Raw genomic sequence first — 19,791 nt, 5'->3', positions numbered from 1 at the left:
ACTAACTGGATGATTTCAAAAGTTCCTTCCAGCTCTAAATGCTATGAGCATAATCCTGATATATGTAAGATAATAATAAAAATTCAAAGTAGAATGCTTTTTACTTCTTCAATTGATAAGCATTTAAATGCCTAAGTGCCAGGTATTATAAGCAAGGCGATGAGGATATAAAGACAAAAGTGAAGTCCCTTCACTCAAAAAGCTTATATTCTGTTAGAGGAGACAATATAAACATAATGTAGATGTGTACAATAAAGATACAAGAAAATAAACCTTTGTGTCAGGCACTGTGCTAAGTACTTTACAAATATTATTTCATTTCATGTAAGTTAAAATTATTACAACTCCACTCAACAAAATTGTTAACAGCTGGAGTCAGGGAGAGGAAATCAGGAAAAGTTTCATGAAGAAATGTGACACAAGTTAAATATTGAATCAACATGAGAACTCTCTAAAGCCTAGAGAAGGGGAGAATATATTCTAAACATGGGAAAATCTAGATGAAAGGCAACAACTGAACTAAAGCTATGGCTATATGGCTGGGGAAAAAAAAGGTGGAAATGACAGTTGATGTGGAAGCAGAAATATTTAATAACCAATTAGATAAGGGGGGTGTATCATTCAGGTTATGTCCAACTCTTCACACCCTCATTTGGGTTTCTCTTGGCAGAAATATTGGAGTGGTTTGCCATGTCCTTCTCCAGTTCATTTTATTGATGAGGAAAACACGATTAAATGAATTGCCCAAGGTTATGCTTCTATTAAGTGTCTGAGGCCTGATTTGAATTCAGGAAAATGAATTTTCCTGACTCCAGGCCCAGGTACTCTATCCACTGTGTTCCTTAGCTGCTTGTAAATGTTGTAAAGAAGAGTGAACAAAAATGAAATCAAGGTTAAAAAACCTGGTGATGGGGGGCTGGAGGGGTGACCTTGACAGTGACAGAAAAATTTAGGAATATTTTGGGGAAAAGCAATAATGAAGTGTTTTTAGTATGTTGTATTTTAGATACCTACACAAGACATCAAGTTTATGAGGTCCAAAAGGTATTTTGTGTGAACATGAAGCTCAAAAGAGAGAATAGAATAGATTCATAGATTTAAAAGTGGTATGTTAAGCTTCAGGAAAGAAGTGTGAAATAACCTATAAAATTCTTTTTTCTGGTGCCCATTCCTTGGAGGCTTATCTAGTTCACTATTTAATCACAAAGAGAAATAGAACTATTTTGCTTGATCTATTTCCTCTTTTTTGCCCACATTTTATATGTATTCTGGTGCACAATACAGAGGTACCAATGCAATTACTGATTTGAATAGTACGTAATAAGATATATAATCTAATATAAAATATTTATTTAGTACTATAGGGAAAGTAATTTATATTATAAATTACATAGCTATAAAAATCCAGTTTGCTATTCTGGAAAGAATGCTAGAATTGAAAGTTACAAAAGACCTGGGACCAGACCTTGAATCTGAGACAACAAATTGTGACAAGTTAGAATCTCTCTGAGCTTCAGTATTCTCAGTGCAAAATGGGGATAATAGCCCTTGTTCTATTTCTCTCACAGGGTTGTATGAGGTTCAAGTGAGATTATTTTTAAAATGTCAAGTACTGTTATGCTTATAATTTTTTTTTCCCTTAGAAGAAAGGCATTTCTCAGAAAAAGACTGCAGTCAAATTCCACTAAGAAAATGTATCTTGTCTTCTCAGTTAGAAGAGAAATTCCTTTAAAAAGAGTCAGGGACACTATACTTCCTGTATAACCAACAGTATCTAGAACATTATGTGTTACAGATAATGACAATAATAAAAATTGTAAACCAACTTAGAAAAACTCACAATTTATAGGTTAAGAAAATAAGGCTTAGAAAGCTAAAAATTGTATGACAAAAGTCACAAATCATACAGTTATACTGATAATTTAAAAGCAATAAAATAAAATCAACCCATCAAAATATTGTATTCATCTCAAAAACAAAATTAATATTATGGCTAAATATTAGCAAAGTGATATTTTGCTATATAGGTATTAAAAGTGAAACTTCTAGGTAGTAGATTAATTAATCAGTTTCAAGATGGAGTCTCAAGGGGAAAGTGCCATAGACACTTAAGTAGAAGTAGATCTGTTTTTGTAAATACCCAAAATTTCAGGAATTCTTTTAAGAGTTACAACTCAAAAAAGGTTATCCAATTCTGGTACAGACTTTTAGTTACCATAAACTAAAATTCATCAACAAAGTGAAAGCCCAAAGAAGTGATAGTTGATGTTTCAAACTTTCAAAAGTATGTTGATGAAACTTTTTGAATATAACTAGTGAAAGTCATGTTAAATAATTTTCCATACAGATTCTAAGTGTGACTCTTAAAATTGAAGATATACTCAGGAATCTTATTTCCACTGTAAAAACCAGTATATAATTATTTTCACTGTATAAACCAGTTTATAATATTAAGAAATTAATGATTTTTACATAGAGAATTTGAAAGTATAAGCATAGTAAATAAAGAACAAAGAGTACGTTTTAAAGATTAAAAATATTTTATTTACAATTTTCTTTATACACACTTTTTACATTTTTTTTTTCAATTTAAAAACAGAATGGATAACATATACATATATGTCTGAACAGATTGTATCCACAGTTTGGGAAAATTACCTGACAAAAATGTAAAGGCTTTTCAAAACAGTTATAAAAGGCAAACCTTAAATTATTCTAAGAATTTTATAACAACCCTGGGTTGCTGTTAAGACTACTAGCCCAAAACGTACATAAAAGCTCAAAATATTTCTATAATGTATGCCCAAGAGCCCTGGTGCATACAGACTAAGTATAAAATAACTTCTCCAATTTACCTTATTGGAAACATTCTTTTAGAAAGCAAATACTCATACCTCACTGGCATACTGGTAATATGAGATTAATAGAATTCTTCAACTCAATATAATTATTCCCAAAGGTGTATAAAATAATTCAAGAGTATCAATAAGAAACAAAACTAAAAAGTAAAAAAATGAAATTTTCTCAATATTATTATAGCTTATATTATTAATATTTAAGTTATATTAAAGTACTGTTAGGATAATGGACTTCCATGAGTATCTATTACTTCACTCTACTCTTACTTAATGTTAAATTCTATTGACTGACTAAATTTCAGTACTTTGTTCAAGGGGAAGTTCTTTAAATTTTTTTTTTTTTTTGGGGGGGTTTCCTCCTTCAAACCAAGTTTAATCTAAAGATACAATCAAGCTCATGATCTCTAAAAATGATTAAATGTGCAAACAAGATTTAAAATGTATGGTTAGGTTAAGTGACCTAAGAAAGCTGCCATTAGCAATGCATTTTCATTGCTGATTGCCAAATATTTCTCAGTGATGTTTACAATTTACATTTTGGCCTACATTTATATTTCAATTGAGACTTTCAAATTATGGATTCTCCAAAAAAATTTGATAGCTTATACAAAATGAAATGTTATGACCTAACATCACATATACAATATAAAAATGAAGAGCCCACAGAATATTTAATATTTCTAGGACAGCATTTATCTCAAATAATTCATTATAAAACATTCTAACTTTTACTTTCATTTAAGACAGACCTTTCCATTTGTTTTTTACTTTATTACTTCACATACTAGTTAAATGTGCCTTTTAACAGGACAGCATGCTTACTAGAATGCTTCATAAGGTACAAGTTTAAAGAGGGTTAGAGAAGGGCTCAGTCAGTATTTCATGATTTATTACCTTAACTCTAGCAAAGTGCAGGGCATGAAGAAGGAATAGAAAATTTTCAAGAAAAAATAATATTCTATTAATTAAACTTTTTTAAAAGCAGTTATTTCTTCTTATCACATCTTTAAAAACAAAAGGGTCAATGGGAGAGCTTTGCATTTTAAGAAAAGGTTGAACTACAAGATATTTTTCTTTAAGTAAATTAGCATTACAACTTACATTACCATGAAAAGGAAAACTGAAGAAGTGCAAGGCAACAAATTGTCTAATAAAGAAGGGCAAATAAAAATGACCTATTTTTGTCAAATTTTTAAAAGTTTACTCTTACTAAGTAGAAAGACCACAACAGTGACAAATCTCTTATCTGAATTTTTAAAAAACACTGTTTTGAGCATAAGTAGAACGTACATTAATAAAAATGTACAAATGGTTCCAGGGGGAAAAACAAATATTAAAATAAACTTGAAAAAAAAATTTCCTTATGAAAACCATTCCTGTAGTTTAAACTAAATCACAATTTTTTGTGGGAATGTAAGTTAGTTATGGATTTAAAATAATCTCCATTAGAAATATAAATATACATAGCTAAAAGTTTTTTCTTGGACATTATACATTTAGAACCCAAGCAAACCTCTATTATTAATGCTCAAAACTGATTACCATTAATATCAGTTTAAAAGGACTTTCATGAGACTGAACGCCATTGTTCAAGTTAAGATTTCATGACATTTGTTTTACAAATATCTTGGCCTTATTATCTTTAATATAAAACATCAAGCATTTGAACTTGACTGTTTTCTCAGATCTCTCCCTAACTATAGTTATCAAGACATAGATAAGCAAGAAAACAGTAAAAGCAGAACAAAAATATGGTTTAGAAAAAACAAAACAAAACCCTGGATGTAGACACCAGAATAAAATGTGTGTTTTTGTCTTTTGTTTTCTTCATCTATAATAAGATGGAGCACTTTTAAAAACATAAAGATGAAGGAAAGATATCAAAGAGTATAAAAAGAAAAAAATTTTTTCATTTTGCATTTAACTAGGAAGAAAAACTTTTAGCAGTTTTAGAGAAGGGAGGAAAAAACCTTACCAAGACTGTCTGCTCACAAAATCTTATTGAAATAAAAAGGAAGATAAAATTTTAGTAAATATTAAGATGCCAGGCATTTGTCTATTTTTTTTAACAAAGCTTAAGAAGGCTCTTGTGTACATAACTTGGAAAAGCATTGATCAATATACTACTTAGAAACTGAAAAGAAATAATCATATCCTAAAACTTTGCTCAGATGAAGTTGCAGATTAATCTTTTGTCCATAGACTTGGTGGTTGTTTGAATTATAAGAGGTTACTTTTAACGAAATGCTTTCCTTTAAACAGATTATTAATGATTTTTCTCAAATTAAAGGCTACTTTTTAGTTTTTATACACCTATTAATTTACCTTAATGCTTGTTACAAAAATGGACAATTTTGTTACTAGATTTAACTTCACAATATAACCTAGATTGGGTTGAGGGGAGGGGGAAAAGGGAAGGAAATCATCAGAAAGCTTCTCCTTTGGAATTTTTTTTTTTTTTTTTTTTACTTTGCCACATTATTTTCAAAGATAGCTGCAATAAAAATTTGTATAGAACTAGAAAATTAATGAATGGCATTATAATACTGCATGAGTGTCACAGCAGGCCTAGCCTAGTGAGTGCCAATTCAAGGATAAGAAAAATGACACCAATTTGAGCATGGGATGCTACAAGGACACAAATTTTAACTAAACAATTTTATTTGAATTTAAATAATTAAAGTTACATTAAGTCCTAAAGCACCCTTCTTAATATATGTATTTTTAAAAATTGTTCTTGATCATTTTTTAACTTTGGGATTATGATTCTTCATGATCTATGGTACTTTAGTACAAAAGACAAAAGATAAGGGTTTGATCACCACTATAAATGCCACTAGATATTTGGAAGAAAAAAATAATCTGGTAAATTTCAAAAGTTTGAGGATGTAATTATTAATTTGCTAAGTTTGTTCCTAATGTCTACAAGTATAATTAAGTTCTAAATCTCTAAGGGCTGTTAGTTAATGCTTAATAACAGAAATACAGCCCTGCTTTGGCAGAAATGGGAGTGGAAGGAAGAGAGGGAGAGGAAATGGAAGTTAAACTTATTTTGTAAGGTATTTTAATTATGTATGTGATATAACCAAAAATCTAAAGGGAGAAAAGGGCATGAGGTTACGTAAAGACAATAGCTGCTGACATTTTATTATTTCTCTCTTAGTATGGAAATGGTAAATCAGGCCGGTTTTAAAATTTATGTTTCTCATTTTCATAATTCAACACCCTTATATGATACCTGAAAATTATTATTAGATTCAAATACAAACCATAAATACCACTACTGAATCTCAATTACATACAGTAGAGTATAACCACTACTAGAGTGGTAAAAAGTGCTTGCACACTGCAGAATTAGGGCTTAGACATATCCAGTTCTCACTACAAGAATGACATTCAAATGTACTGAAAAGAGAAACATGTTCAAAAGTGAAAGACAAACATTGATGTGGTTTACCTTAATAATTACTTTTTAAATAAATATAAAATCTTAATCTTCATGAGTTTATATATGTATCATGAATATAAAGAGTTCAAATGTTACTGAATCAACCAGTATGTACCAAAGCTAGGGTACTCTGATACCAAATGAGGCCTCCAGTTACTTTGTTTTTAATATTAATATATGAAAAGATGTTACTACATCTAAAACTCAACAAGTATGACTGACAATTTGTGCACTAATTAAAAATGTAAGATCCTAACCACACAAAAAGATGCACTGTATATAGATTTTATTATGTATTCACATGTGCATATATTTTTTTCACTTACAAACACAATGCAGACAATAGAAGGCAGCATAGAAATAGTGTTCTGAGTATAAAAAAGTTGTTAATTTAGTAGAAAATTTATATTTTTGCATTTTCAGCAGACTACTATATGTACAAAAGCCATGCAAAAAGTAGTTTTAAGCTGTTTGTATGACCAAACCAAAAGTGAAATATTGACATAATAAGCAATCCAGAAGATTTTAGATAGAAGAAATAACTGAAATCACTTTGAATGACACTTGAAGGTCTTCTTCTAGAAGACTTAACAAATGCTACCTTGACACTTTAAAATGATTAAGGTATAAAATTAACTTTTCAGACAAGTGGATCATTCTATTCAACTGCTTCCAGAGGCTATACGTGTAATTGCTATTTTCTAGAATGTATTTTACTGCATGAGCTCAGGAGGCCACAGAAAGGGTTGGGGAAAGGTAAGGAGAAAAGAAAACTTCACATTACCATAATAATGGTATTGTTAGTGTAAAACTGGTGAGGTGCATTCCCTGTTTCTCTTTATGCATTTAGTAACTACAACACCAACAAGTACTTAAGAGCCTTAAATACTACGCTTTGCTTTCTTTCTTTTAAGGGAGATGTACATTTTAGCAATGTCTAACATGCTCTAATACATATTCAGGAAAATGCAGACTGCAAACTTGTAAACCATCAAGTTTACAGGGCATCCGTGGAAATTCATCTTCTTTCCATTTATTTTCTTCCGGATCAAATGTGAGAATAGAATCACTATAATGACCATTATAACAAAGGCCTCCAAGAACCATTATTTGTTTGTCCAATATAGCTACACCATGACCACTTCTACCAATTGGCATTGATGCCAAGATAGTCCACTGATCAGTGTCTGGATCATAAACTTCTGTGGAAGGGCATCCTTGTGACTCAAAAGAGGCCCTTAAGATGACACAAACACCACCAAACACATAAAGCTTACCATTGTAAGAAATCATTTTGTGAAAGCATCTCGCATAATTCATTTTGCACTTATTCTCCCAACAATTAGTAGCTACTTGAGTTCTTCTTGTTCGTTGTTCCATTGCCCCTTCTTTACTAGGATCAAAAACACATACTTGTTTTGAAGTGGAAGATGAGGTAATTCCACCAGTGATAAACAACTTGTTACTAAGTACTGTCCCCTCATGTCCATATTTATTGACTGGATAAGGATCCACAAATTCCCATTTGTCTTCAGTGATATCATAACGCTCGGTTGAATAAAATGTTTCATCTCTTGTTCTTCCAGCCACAGCATAAATGTACCTACCAATAACACCAACTGCAAATTCTGAACGTGGTACAGACATATCTGCCATTCTCAGCCAAGTATTTTGTCTTGGGTCATACCTGAACACTTTGGAAGAAGCATGGAATTCACCATCTGGCCCCAGTTCTTCCCCGCCTAACAAGAACACAAAGTTATTCACAATGGCAAGGCAGTCTGGTCGTAGAGGTACTTGTGGACCTTCTAGCTCCCACCAGACCCGTGGTTTGTGTAAAAGAAGAATTTTACTATTTACCATGCTATGTCCTATCATTCCTCTGAATACTGCAGTCTGGGGTTTGGCAGAACGGATGCGGCTGGATTTCATTTCCATCAAAGGCTGCTGGTGAACACTATGAAAGTAATTCAGTGCTTGCTCAACTTCATGTCGTAGCTGCCGAGAGTATCTATAAAATTCTGATGTCTTAACCTAAGGACACATTAAAAATTAATTTTAACCAAAAGAAAAAAGCACTGATGATAATCAAAATGGTCAAAGGCCACTAAAATTTCTAGATTCTTTTGGGGTTTTTAAAAAAATCATCTAATGCTAAGTATTTTAACTGCTTATAAAATGTGTCAACACATATTTTAGGAATGGTATAACTGCAAACTCTATGTTGCCCTGCTTTTTTTTGTAGTTATTATAACAACAACAACAAAAAAAGGGATTGGCTTCTTACCTCCCAAGTGATGCTATTAGAATAAAACCACAATATCCTATATGTCTCTGATGTTGATAAGGACAGCTAATATTTGCAAAGTATTTTAGGTTCACAAAGAGATTTACATATATTATCTCATTTGATCTTCACAATAACCCTGTGAAATAGGTGTTATTTCACCCCCATTTTGTATATGAAGAGAGTTTAAATGACTTGGCCAGAGTCACAAAGCTGATAAATGTTCTGGGCAAGATTTGAACTTGGGTCTTATTTGAAGTGCAGTTTTCAATGTTTCCATGTAGTACCTCACCTACTTATTCATTAACAATGTAAAAATCAATATTTCAGGGGAAAAAAAAGTAAATTTTAAAATCTTTAGACATGGACTAAATAAGATTCAAGGGAACAAGTCTCAATTTCCCTTTCTTAAGTTGTATTACCTTTTCTTAGAAGATGGGGTTACAGACTTATTTATGTAAGAAGGCCTCAATATAGAAGCTCCTTGCACGGATGAAAACTGCTGACTTGTTTATAGTTTATAACCTTGGTTTGCTAAATGGTGCAGTGGATAGAGCACTCAGGAAGACCTGAGCTCAAACCTGGCTTCAGACACTTTCTAATTGTATCACCCTAGGCATGTCACTTCAATTATCTCCCCCCCCCAAAAAAAAGTATAATTTATAATCTCAAAAAGCTGCCTGGGGCACTGAGTGATTAAATGACTTGTCCATGCTAAAACTATGTCAGAAGTAGGACTTAAATACAAGTCTTCCTGAAACTAAACCTAGCCCTCTATTCATTCTGACATCACTACCTCTGTAGCACTTTGGGCTAGACAAAGCAGGCTAAGATGTTCATAGTGCCTAACCCTAATCACAGATACAGCTGTGGGATAGCCAGTAGTCTGGGCTTTTGAGAGGCTCAGAACAAGGACTTAATCTTCAGACCACTGAGCAAATCTTATATTCAGTCTCCCACCTAGGACAGTAGCATGGAGATCCCTTAGGAGGACCATGACTATAAAAGCAGCCCCAAGATTCCATGATAAGATAGCAACACTGGCCTATTTAGAGAAGACTGGTGGGAAAATGAAAATTAAGAAACAAAAACAAAAAGATAAAAGAAACTATTATGATGCCTACCATACAATCATGCAGAACAGAATAACATGTACAACTTAAAAATCAGCTTGTCCAAGAAACCAGAATTCAGAGAACAAATGATACAAGTGTTTACAAAAATGAATTTAAAATGTTAAAATGAAACGAAGAATAAAGCAAAGAAATGCAAAAGAAATGAGAACTATAGGAGAAAAAACTTTAAAAAAGATTAACATCGGGACAGCTAGGTGGCACAGTGGATAGAGCACCAGCCTTGAATTCAGGAAGACCCCAGTTCAAATCTAGTCTCAGACACTTAACACTTCCTAGCTGGGTGACCCTGAGCAAGTCACTTAACCCCAGCCACAGAAAAAAAATTTTAAAAATAAAAAATAAAAAATAAAATAAAAAAAGATTAACATCCTGGTACAAGAGGTACAAGACCTTCCCCAAGTAACAAAACCCTAAAAATTAGAATGAATTTAACAAAGGTTAATAACGCTTCTATGAGATAAAAAGTAATATTAAACAAAGTGAAAAGATCACAAAAAATGGAAAAAAAAAAAAAAAAAACATCAAAAAGAAATCTCACTGGCATACCTCAAAACCATGAATCTGAATATACTTCAAGAAATCACAAAGAAGCCTATATTAGGATCAGAGAACAACATGAAAAGAAAACAAAAACAAAACCCCTACTACTAATCAATTCCCTGCTGAAATTCCAAAAGGAAAACACCCAATAATACCAAAGTCCAAATTAAAATGTCAAAGAAAAAATACTACCAGCAGCCAGAAACAAAGAGTTAAAGTATCAAGAATCTGGGACAGAGAAGTGGCACATTGCATAGAGTGCTGGGGTTGGAGTCAGGAATATTCTAATAAATCTGACCTTATACAGTTAAAAGCTGTGTGACTCTGGGCAAATCACTTAATCCTGTTTGCCTCAGTTTTTTCCTGTGAAATGAGCTGAAGAAGAAAATGGCAAACTATTCAAATTATCCGTACCAAGAAAACCCCAAATGAGGTCATGAAAAGCCATACATGATTGAAAAGACTGAACAATCACCATTAAGAAACCATAGCCAGATTTAAATTTAACACTTTAAGGATAAGGAAACAAGAAATAGCATATTCTAAAAGGTAAAAGATATAGACTAACAATCAATAATGACTTACCCAACAAAAAAATATCATTCTTCAAAGGAGAAAAAAAATTGATCTTGAGAGAGACAAGACAGACAGAGAAAGGCTCACACAGGTAGGAAATGTTAAGTGTCTGAGGCTGAATTTGAACTCGGGTTCTTCTGTTTTCAGGGTCAGCAGTCTACCCACTATGTCATCTAGCTGCCCCCCCAAAATGGATTTTTAATGAAATGGAGTATGCCTGATTAAGATTAGAAATAAGCAGAAATTTTGAAAAACAAAATCAGAAAAAGGTAAACATAGATGACAAATTGGACAAAGATTTTCTACAGGGAATAAGCAGGGGATGATATAAGCTTCCCCTTAGACCCATAATATCATAAATCTTAGGCGTAAAATAAAACAGAAAGTTGGGGTAAGTTGTCCTCCTAAAACAACTTGAGAGAACCTCAGGAAAGCCCCCCCCCCCACCTCCAGGGACAGAAGGCTGGCTTGTTGGAATTACAAACACCTTCAATAAACTCCTTAGGATTAACAAGTAACAAGTCCTGAAGGCAACTGGGTCAGGGTCTCAGCTTTAGGAACTTTCACTCTGGGGGATACAAAGCAGGATTCAGAAAATTGAGTGGGGAAAAGTTGGGATTCCAAACCCAATTAACATTTACAAATGGTGTAACCCTGGGCAAGTCATAATTCAACTACCTTGGCTCTCCAAAAATCCACTATAATAATAAAAAAAGCAATGGAAAAAGAACATGACCATAAATAGCTACTAAAGGAATAAATATCTGGATTCACACAAAAAAGATAATTAAAAAAAAAAAAAAGAAAGAAAAAAGAAAAGAAACACTCCTACTTCATGTGAAATTGTCACAAACCCAAAAAGAGTTCTTGGACGAACTTTTAAAAGTTCAATTGGAAAAAGAGCTGCAAAAACTTAAGGGAAACAATCACTCCTTAAAAACTAGAATTGGGCAAAGGAAAACCAAAATGTCTTGAAATAATAAAACAAAATTTAAAAAAAAATGAAAAAGTAGAAGAGAATGTGAAATGTCTCAGAAAAATAACTGATCGGGAGAATAGACTAAGAGGCAATATCAGTCTTGTACTCCCTGAAAGTTATGATCAAAACAAAGAGTTTAAGACACAATATTATAAGAAATCATCAAGAAAAATTGTCCTGAATCTAAATAAAAGAAATAGAAAAAAAAAATAAATCCACTGATCCACCACCTGAAAGAGATCCCAAGATGAAAACTCACAAGAATCTGATATCTAAAATTCAAAGTGCCCCGGTTAAGGAGAAAATATTACAAGAAAAAAGAAAAAAAAAAAAAATTGTAGCTAGGATAGCACAAGATCTAGCAGCCTCTACATTAAAAAACCTAAGATTTGGAACATTTTGAAGAGCAAAGGACCTGGGTTTGGAACCAAGAATAATTTAGCTAGCAATACTAAGAATAATGCTAAAGGAAAAAAAAAAATTAATGAAAAGATTTTCAGGTATTTGTGACAAAAAGGCCAGAATCTATGAGAAATATAAGGTAAATATTAAATAAAATATTAAAATAAATAAATATTATATATATATATATATATATATATATATATATATATATAAAATAAAAAATATAAAATAAAATATTATGAAGGACTCAATAAAGTCATGCTATTTCTTATATGGGAAAACGTTATCTATACTCTTAAGGAATATTATTACAACTTGAGTAGTTTGAAAAAGCATACCAAGATGGAAGACTTGGAACACAGGTGTATATGATGGGATGGTTCTGAAAAATAAAACTGGGAAAGGAGAGGTAAAATGGGAGTAGTAATCTCACATAAATGAAAGGTGAATTGAAAAAATAATGTAGCAGAAGCAGATGGGGTGAAGAAGCTGGTAGTGCTGCACCCTCATTCTCACTGGAACTGGAAAGAGGTAATAATATATATCTAGAAAGATATAAAAGTATTTTAAATGTATAAAGAAATAAAAAGGCAAGGAGATAGAGAAGGGACTTTTAGAAACATGAATTTTTAAAAATAGGGCAGTGGGAGAGGAACTTTTAGAGGGGTGGGTAAATTAAAGAACAGAAGGGTAGAGGTCGAGGATAAGGAAGGTTTTCTTCAAAGAGGTATGAATTTGGAAGGTAGTAGTAAGAAGCAATCAGAATATCTAGAAGGGAATAAGGTTAAAAAAAAAAAGGTGAGAAGAATATGTAGAGGAAAATGCACAACTAGTAATTACAACTTTGAATATGAATGGGATGAACTCATCTATTAAATGAAAAAAAAAAAAAATAGCAGAATGGATTAAAAACCAGAATCCACTATGTTGTTACATGAAACATATTTAAAATGAGAGATGCATACAAAGTTAAAATAAAGGGCTGAAATAGAATATTCTGCTAATATAATATGGAGATTAAAAAGAGAGAAACTACATTATGATAAAAGATACTATAGAAAATGAAGTAATATCAATACTAAAGCTATACGTGCTAAATACGATAGCATCTAAATTTGTGAAGGAAAAGTTAAATGAATTACAGGTGGAAACAGAGAGTACTACCATAATGGTGGGGGACCTTAACGTTCTCCTCTCAGAATTAGATAAAGCTAAGCAAAAAATAAATAAGAAGTAAATGAACAGAATCTTAGATAAGCTACATACAACAGGTATCTTAGAGAAAACTAAAGGGGAATATACCTTTTTCTCAATGGGAGATGGCATATTTATAAAAATTGATCATATATTAGGGCAAAAAAAAAAAAAAAAGATCAAATGCAGGAAAGCAGAAATATTAAAAATCCCTGATTATCAGATCATAATGCAATAGAAATCATATTCATTTCAAGGGTCCATGGAAACAGATTAAAAACTAATAGGAGACTAAACAACAATCTTAAAGAATGAGTGAGTTAAAGAACAAATCATAGAAACAATTTCATTAAAAAGAGTGACAATAATGAGACAACATGTCAAAACTGGTAAGATACAACAAAAGCAGAAATCAGAGGAAAAATCTAAATCTCTAACTGCTAATATCACTAAATTAGAATACCAATGATATGACTATGCAATTTTTAAAAAACTAGAAAAGGACAAAATAAAAATCCCCAATTAAATAATCAAATTGGAAATCTTTAAAATTAATGGTGAGATTAATAAAACTGAGTAAAAAAACCACTGAATTAGTAAAAAGTAGAAGTTGGTTTTATGAAAAAAAATTAAACTATTGGTTAAAAAGGGGGAATAAAACCAAATCACTAGTTTTAAAACTAATTCTGTTGGAAGGGGCTATCTTCAACAATGAGAGGATCCAAATCAGTTCCAATTGGTCAGTAATGAACAGAACCAGCTACACCCAGGGAAATAACACTGGGAAATGAGTGTGGACCACAACATAGCATTTATACTCTTTCTGTTATTGTTTCCTTGCATTTTTGTTTTTCTTCCCAGGTTCTTTTTACCTTCTTTCTAAATCGGATTTTTCTTGTGTAGCAAGACAACTGTATAAATATGTATACATATATTGTATTTAACATATACTTTAACATGTATAGGACTACCTGCCATCTAGGGGAGGAGGTAGAGGGAAAGTTGGAACTGAAGTTTTTGCAAGGGTCAATGTTGAAAAATTACCCATGCATATGTTTTGTCAATAAACTATAATAAAAAAAGAAAAAAAAAACTAATAGGAATGAATATACCACTAATGAAGATGAAATCAAAGCAATTATAAGGAGTTATTTTGTCCAGTTATATGCGAATAAATTTGACAAAGTGAAAAGGCAGAATACTTAACAAGAATATAAATTTTTCAGAGAAAAAGAGTAAATAAACCTATTTTAGAAAAATTAATTGAACATGACTAAAATAAAATTCCTAAGAAAGCAGCATCAACACCAGATGAATTTACAAGTGAACTCTACCAATCATTTTAAGTTCAACTAATTCCAATATTAAATAATTTGGGATAAAAGGCAAAGAATTAGTCCTATCAAAGTCCTTTTATGAGATAAGTATGACACTCATATGTAAATCAGAAAGATCATAAAAAGAAAGTTAATTATAGACCCTAAACAAAATACTAACTAGGAAACCACAACAATATATTAGAAAGACTACATACATTGTAGCCAAGTAGGATTTATACCAGGAATACAGAGATGTTTTAATATAAGAAAAACCATTAACATAACTGATTATATTAACAAAACCACAGGATATCAATAGATGTAGAAAAAGCTTTTGATAAACCACCACGCTTATTTTTATTTAAAAAAACAACATTTGAAAGCATAAGTATAAAAGATTTTTTTCTTAAAATGACAAACATCTACCTAATACAAAAGCATTATTTGTGATGGAGGTTAGCTAGATGCCTTCCCAGTAAGATCATAAGTGAAACAAAGATGCAAGTTATCACCAGTATTGTTCTTTATTTTATTAGAAATGCTAGCAATAGAAATGAGAAAAACAAAATCATAATGAGAAACTAGGTAATAAAACTCTTTCTTTATATAATATAATATACTTGGAAAATCCTAAATAATCAATTAAAAAGTTAGAGGGAAAAATGAATAATTAGAGTCAAGCAGCAGAATATAAAATAAACCCACATAAATCAAGTTGTTTTTTTTTTAATTACTACCAAAATTCTGTAGGTAGATAGTAACAAGCTACTGCATTTAAAATAACTGTGGAAAGTATAAAAGATCTGGCAATATCCCTCCTAATACAAATCCAAGAAGTACACGAACATAATTACAAAACACTTTTTATACAGAAACAGATTTAAATAACTGGAAAAATATTAACTGCTCATGTGTAGGCAAAGCATTTACCTAATATATTTATTCGATGCTGTCCAAATTAAATCATCAAAAAATTATTTTACTTAACTAGAAAAAATAAAGTTCATTTGAAAGGACAAAAAGTGATGAATATCAAAGGAGAAAAAAAGATAAAGGAAGGAGATTTAGCAGTACTAGATCTTAAATTATAATATAAATCAGTAATTATCAAAACTACCTAGTTCCACCTAATAAACAGAAAGGTAAATCAGGGAACAAAGTAGACATACAATACAGAGTTAGCAAATGCTTGTAGTAACCTTGTATTTGATAAATGCAAAGATTTAAGCTTTGGGGATAAGAAATCTTTTTTTTTTTTTTTTTTTTGGAAAGCTATAAAATAATCTGGCAGAAAATAGTCACAATCCAATATCTTATCATTTATCAAGATAAAGTCAAAATGGGTACATGAACTAGATATGAAAGGGGAGAGCATAAGAAAATTAGACGGAACACTATCAGACTTATGGAAAAGAGAACAATTTATGAATAAACAGGCAAGAGACAGCATTGTGAGGTATAAAATGGAACATTTCAACTACATTAAAAAGATTTTCTAACAAATATAACCAATGTAACCAAAATTATTAGGAATAGAAAGTAAGGGAAAAAATTATAGACAGCTTCTCAGAGCAAGGTCTCATATTGCAAATATATTGTCAGATTTCTAAGAATATGAATCATTCCTCAATTGACAAATTGAATCATTCCTCAATTGACAAATGGTCAATAGGCAGTTATATATATATATATATATATATATATATATATATATATATGTATAGTCATGAAAAAATAGTCTAAATCACTATTAGTTTAAAAATGCAAATTAAAACAATTTTGCAATATCTAATACCTACCAGATTGATAAAATGATAGAAGGGGAAAGTGACAACTGCTGAAGGGAATATGGAAAAATTGGAACATTAATTCATTGCTGGTGGAACTGTGAACAAACCCAACATTTTAGAATTATGCCCAAATAAAATTATAAAACAGTTCTCTATATTAACTATTTGTGCCCAACCCATAGCACAGCCTTCCAAGCTCTGATCAGCCACAGTCAGACACACTGTACCTTTACTCCAACATTTTGATCCTCTATTGATAACTATTTTGATCACTATTACATCTGTTTCCCCAGGTAATTAGGGAAAAAGGAAAAGAACTTACATGTTGTAAAATATTTATATATTTATATTTAAAATATTTATACCCATTAAGCTGACAAAGAACTTAAAATTAAGAGGATGCCTATCAATTATGCAATGGCTAAATAAAATGGTATATAAAGATAATGGAATATTATTACTCTAAAAATGAACAAGCTGCTTTTAGAAAGGCCTGGAAAGATTTACATGAATTGATGCTAAGCAAAACAAGCAGAATCAAAAATACATTGTACATAATAACAGCAAGAATGTGAGATGAAAGATTTGATTTTTCTCAGTGGTATAGTGATCCAAAGTAATACAATAGACTTTGGACAGAAAATGCCATCTGTACACAGAAAAAGATCTAAGGAGACAATGTAAACCAACACATACTATGTACAGAGGATATGATGGAGGAAAATATAAAATGTAAAAGCTTTTGCATAAACAAATCCAATATAAAATAAGATTAGAAGGAAAACAGTTAAATAAGAAGGGGGGAATTATACAGTGAGTTTCTCCAATAAAAATCACATTTCGAAATATATATGAAAGTGATTTAAATTTTTAAGAGTAAGAGCCATATGGCAGAAACTAGGCATGACCCACATTCAACACCACATACTAAGATAAGATCAAAATGGGGCCAAGATTTAGGCATAAAGAACGAAATCATAAATAAATTAGAGGAACATAGGATAGTTTACCTCTCAGACTTGTGGAGGAGGAAGGAATTTGTGTCCAAAGGAAAACTAGAGACCATTATTGATCACAAAATAGAAAATTTTGATTACATCAAACTAAAAAGTTTCTGCATAAACAAAACTAATGCACACAAGATTAGAAGTAACAAATTTTTACAGGTAAACGTTCTGATAAAGGCCTCATTTCCAAAATATACAGAAAATTGACTTTAATTTATAAGAAATCAAGCCATTCTCCAATTGATAAATGGTCAAAGGATATGAACAGACAATTTTCAGATGATCAAATTAAAACTATTTCCATTCATATGAAAGTGTTCCAAATCACTACTGAGCATAAAAATGCAAATTAAGACAACTCTGAGATATCATTAGCCAATCTGACAATTGGCTAAGATGACAGGAACAAATAACGATGAATGTTGGAAGGGCTGTAGAAAAACTGGGACACTGCGGCATTGTTGGTGTAGTTGTGAAAGAATCCAACCATTCTGGAGAGCAATCTGGAATTATGCCCAAAAAGTTATCAAAATGTGCATATCCTTTGACCTAGCAGTGCTACCACTGGGCTTATATCCCAAGGAAATACTAAAGAAGGGAAAGGGACCTGTATGTGCCAAAATGTTTGTGGCAGCTCTTTTTGTAGTGGCTAAAAACTGGAAAATGAATGGATGTCCATCAATTGGAGAATGGTTGGGTAAATTATGGTATATGAATGTTATGGAATATTATTGTTCTGTAAGAAATGACCAGCAGGATGAATACAGAGAGGCTTGGAGAGACTTACATCAACTGATGCTGAGTGAAACAAGCAGAACTAGGAGATCATTATACACTTCAACAATGATACTGTATGAGGATGTATTCTGATGGAAGTGGATATCTTCAATATAAGAGAAGAGCTAATCCAATTCCAATTGATCAATGATGGACAGTATCAGCTACACCCAGAGAAGGAACACTGGGAAATGAGTGTAAACTGAGAGCATTTTTTTTTGTTTGTTTTTTTGTTTTTCTTCCCAGATTATTTTTACCTTCTGAATACAATTCTTCCTTTGCAACAACAACAACAATAAAATTCGGTTCTGCACATATATATTGTACCTAGAATATACTATAACATATTTAAAATGTATGGGAATGCCTGCTATCTAGGGGAGGGGGTGGAGGGAAGGAGGGGAAAAATTCAGAACAGAAGGCAGTACAAGAGATAATGTTGTAAAAAAAAAACAAAAAAAACTTATGCATATGTACTGTCAAAAAAAATGTTATAATTATAGAAATTAATAAAAAAAAGGAAAAAAAAAAAGAGTAAGAGCCGTTTTCCAACCCAAGCTTTTTATTAGCTATATGAAAGAATGTTCTAAATCACTAATAAATAAATGCAAATTAAAGTGTCTGTAGTCCAACTTCACATCGATCAGACTGGCAGTGATAGAAAAAAAAAATTACAAATGTTAGAAGAGCCATGGGGAAAAAAAAATATTCATGCTGTATTGATGACACTATTAAATTGGTTTGGCCATTCTGCAAAACAATCTGGAACTATGAACAAAAAACTGTTAACTAGGTATACATTTTAACTCAACAATACCTCTACTAAGCCTATACCCAGGGAAAAAAAATTAAAAAAGAAAAATACCCACATGTACAAAAATATTTATAATAGCTCTTTTTATGGTAGCAAAGAATGAGAATTCAAGAAGTATCCATTATATGAAGAATGGCTGAACAAACCATGGTACCTGAATGTAATCAAATATTATTATGCCCTAAGAAAAGATGAAAGGAATTACCTGAGAAATCTGAAAATATCTTTATGAATTGATAGTTAAGTGAGCAGAACCAGAAGAAAAATTTACACAATCTAACATAATAAAGACAGATTGTGAAGGACATAAGAACATTAATTGATACCGTGATTAACTACAATTACGAAGAATTAATGAGAAAGTGCAACATCTTATTCCTAACAAAGAAGTAAGAAATTCATGGACTCATAGTACAAAATTAGTTAACTGTTTTTTGGACCTGACTACAACAGGAACTGTTTTGCTTGACTATGCATATTTGTTACAATTATTTTGGGTTTTTCTTGTGTGCATTTTTTAAGAGTGGGGGATCAAAGAAGGTTAAATAGGGCAAGAAAATAGACTTTTGTAAAGTGAAAAAAATTCTAATTTTTTAAAAAAAGAAACATAGCTAATATTCAGTTAAAGGTGGATCAGACAGTGTGTGGATAGATACAGCCA

General features: G+C 31.4%; 1 protein-coding gene across 4 annotated transcripts in view; it reads right to left on the bottom strand.

The window, feature by feature from the left end:
* Window positions 1-2,527: 2,527 nt before the first annotated feature.
* Window positions 2,528-19,791, bottom strand: part of KLHL15 (kelch like family member 15) — a 62,332-nt gene continuing 45,068 nt past the window's right edge. For all 4 annotated transcript variants that reach the window (XM_074300915.1, XM_074300911.1, XM_074300912.1 and 1 more), the window contains one exon: window positions 2,528-8,340. In XM_074300915.1, the coding sequence (XP_074157016.1) occupies window positions 7,234-8,340 (1,107 nt within the window). In that variant the 3' untranslated portion in view covers window positions 2,528-7,233. The remainder of the gene's footprint in view (window positions 8,341-19,791) is intronic.

Source organism: Sminthopsis crassicaudata, chromosome 3, assembly GCF_048593235.1.
Source record: "Sminthopsis crassicaudata isolate SCR6 chromosome 3, ASM4859323v1, whole genome shotgun sequence".
Taxonomy (NCBI): domain Eukaryota; kingdom Metazoa; phylum Chordata; class Mammalia; order Dasyuromorphia; family Dasyuridae; genus Sminthopsis; species Sminthopsis crassicaudata.
The sequence above is the reverse complement of the archived record's forward strand: the minus strand, read 5'-3'. Positions and strand labels throughout refer to the sequence as shown.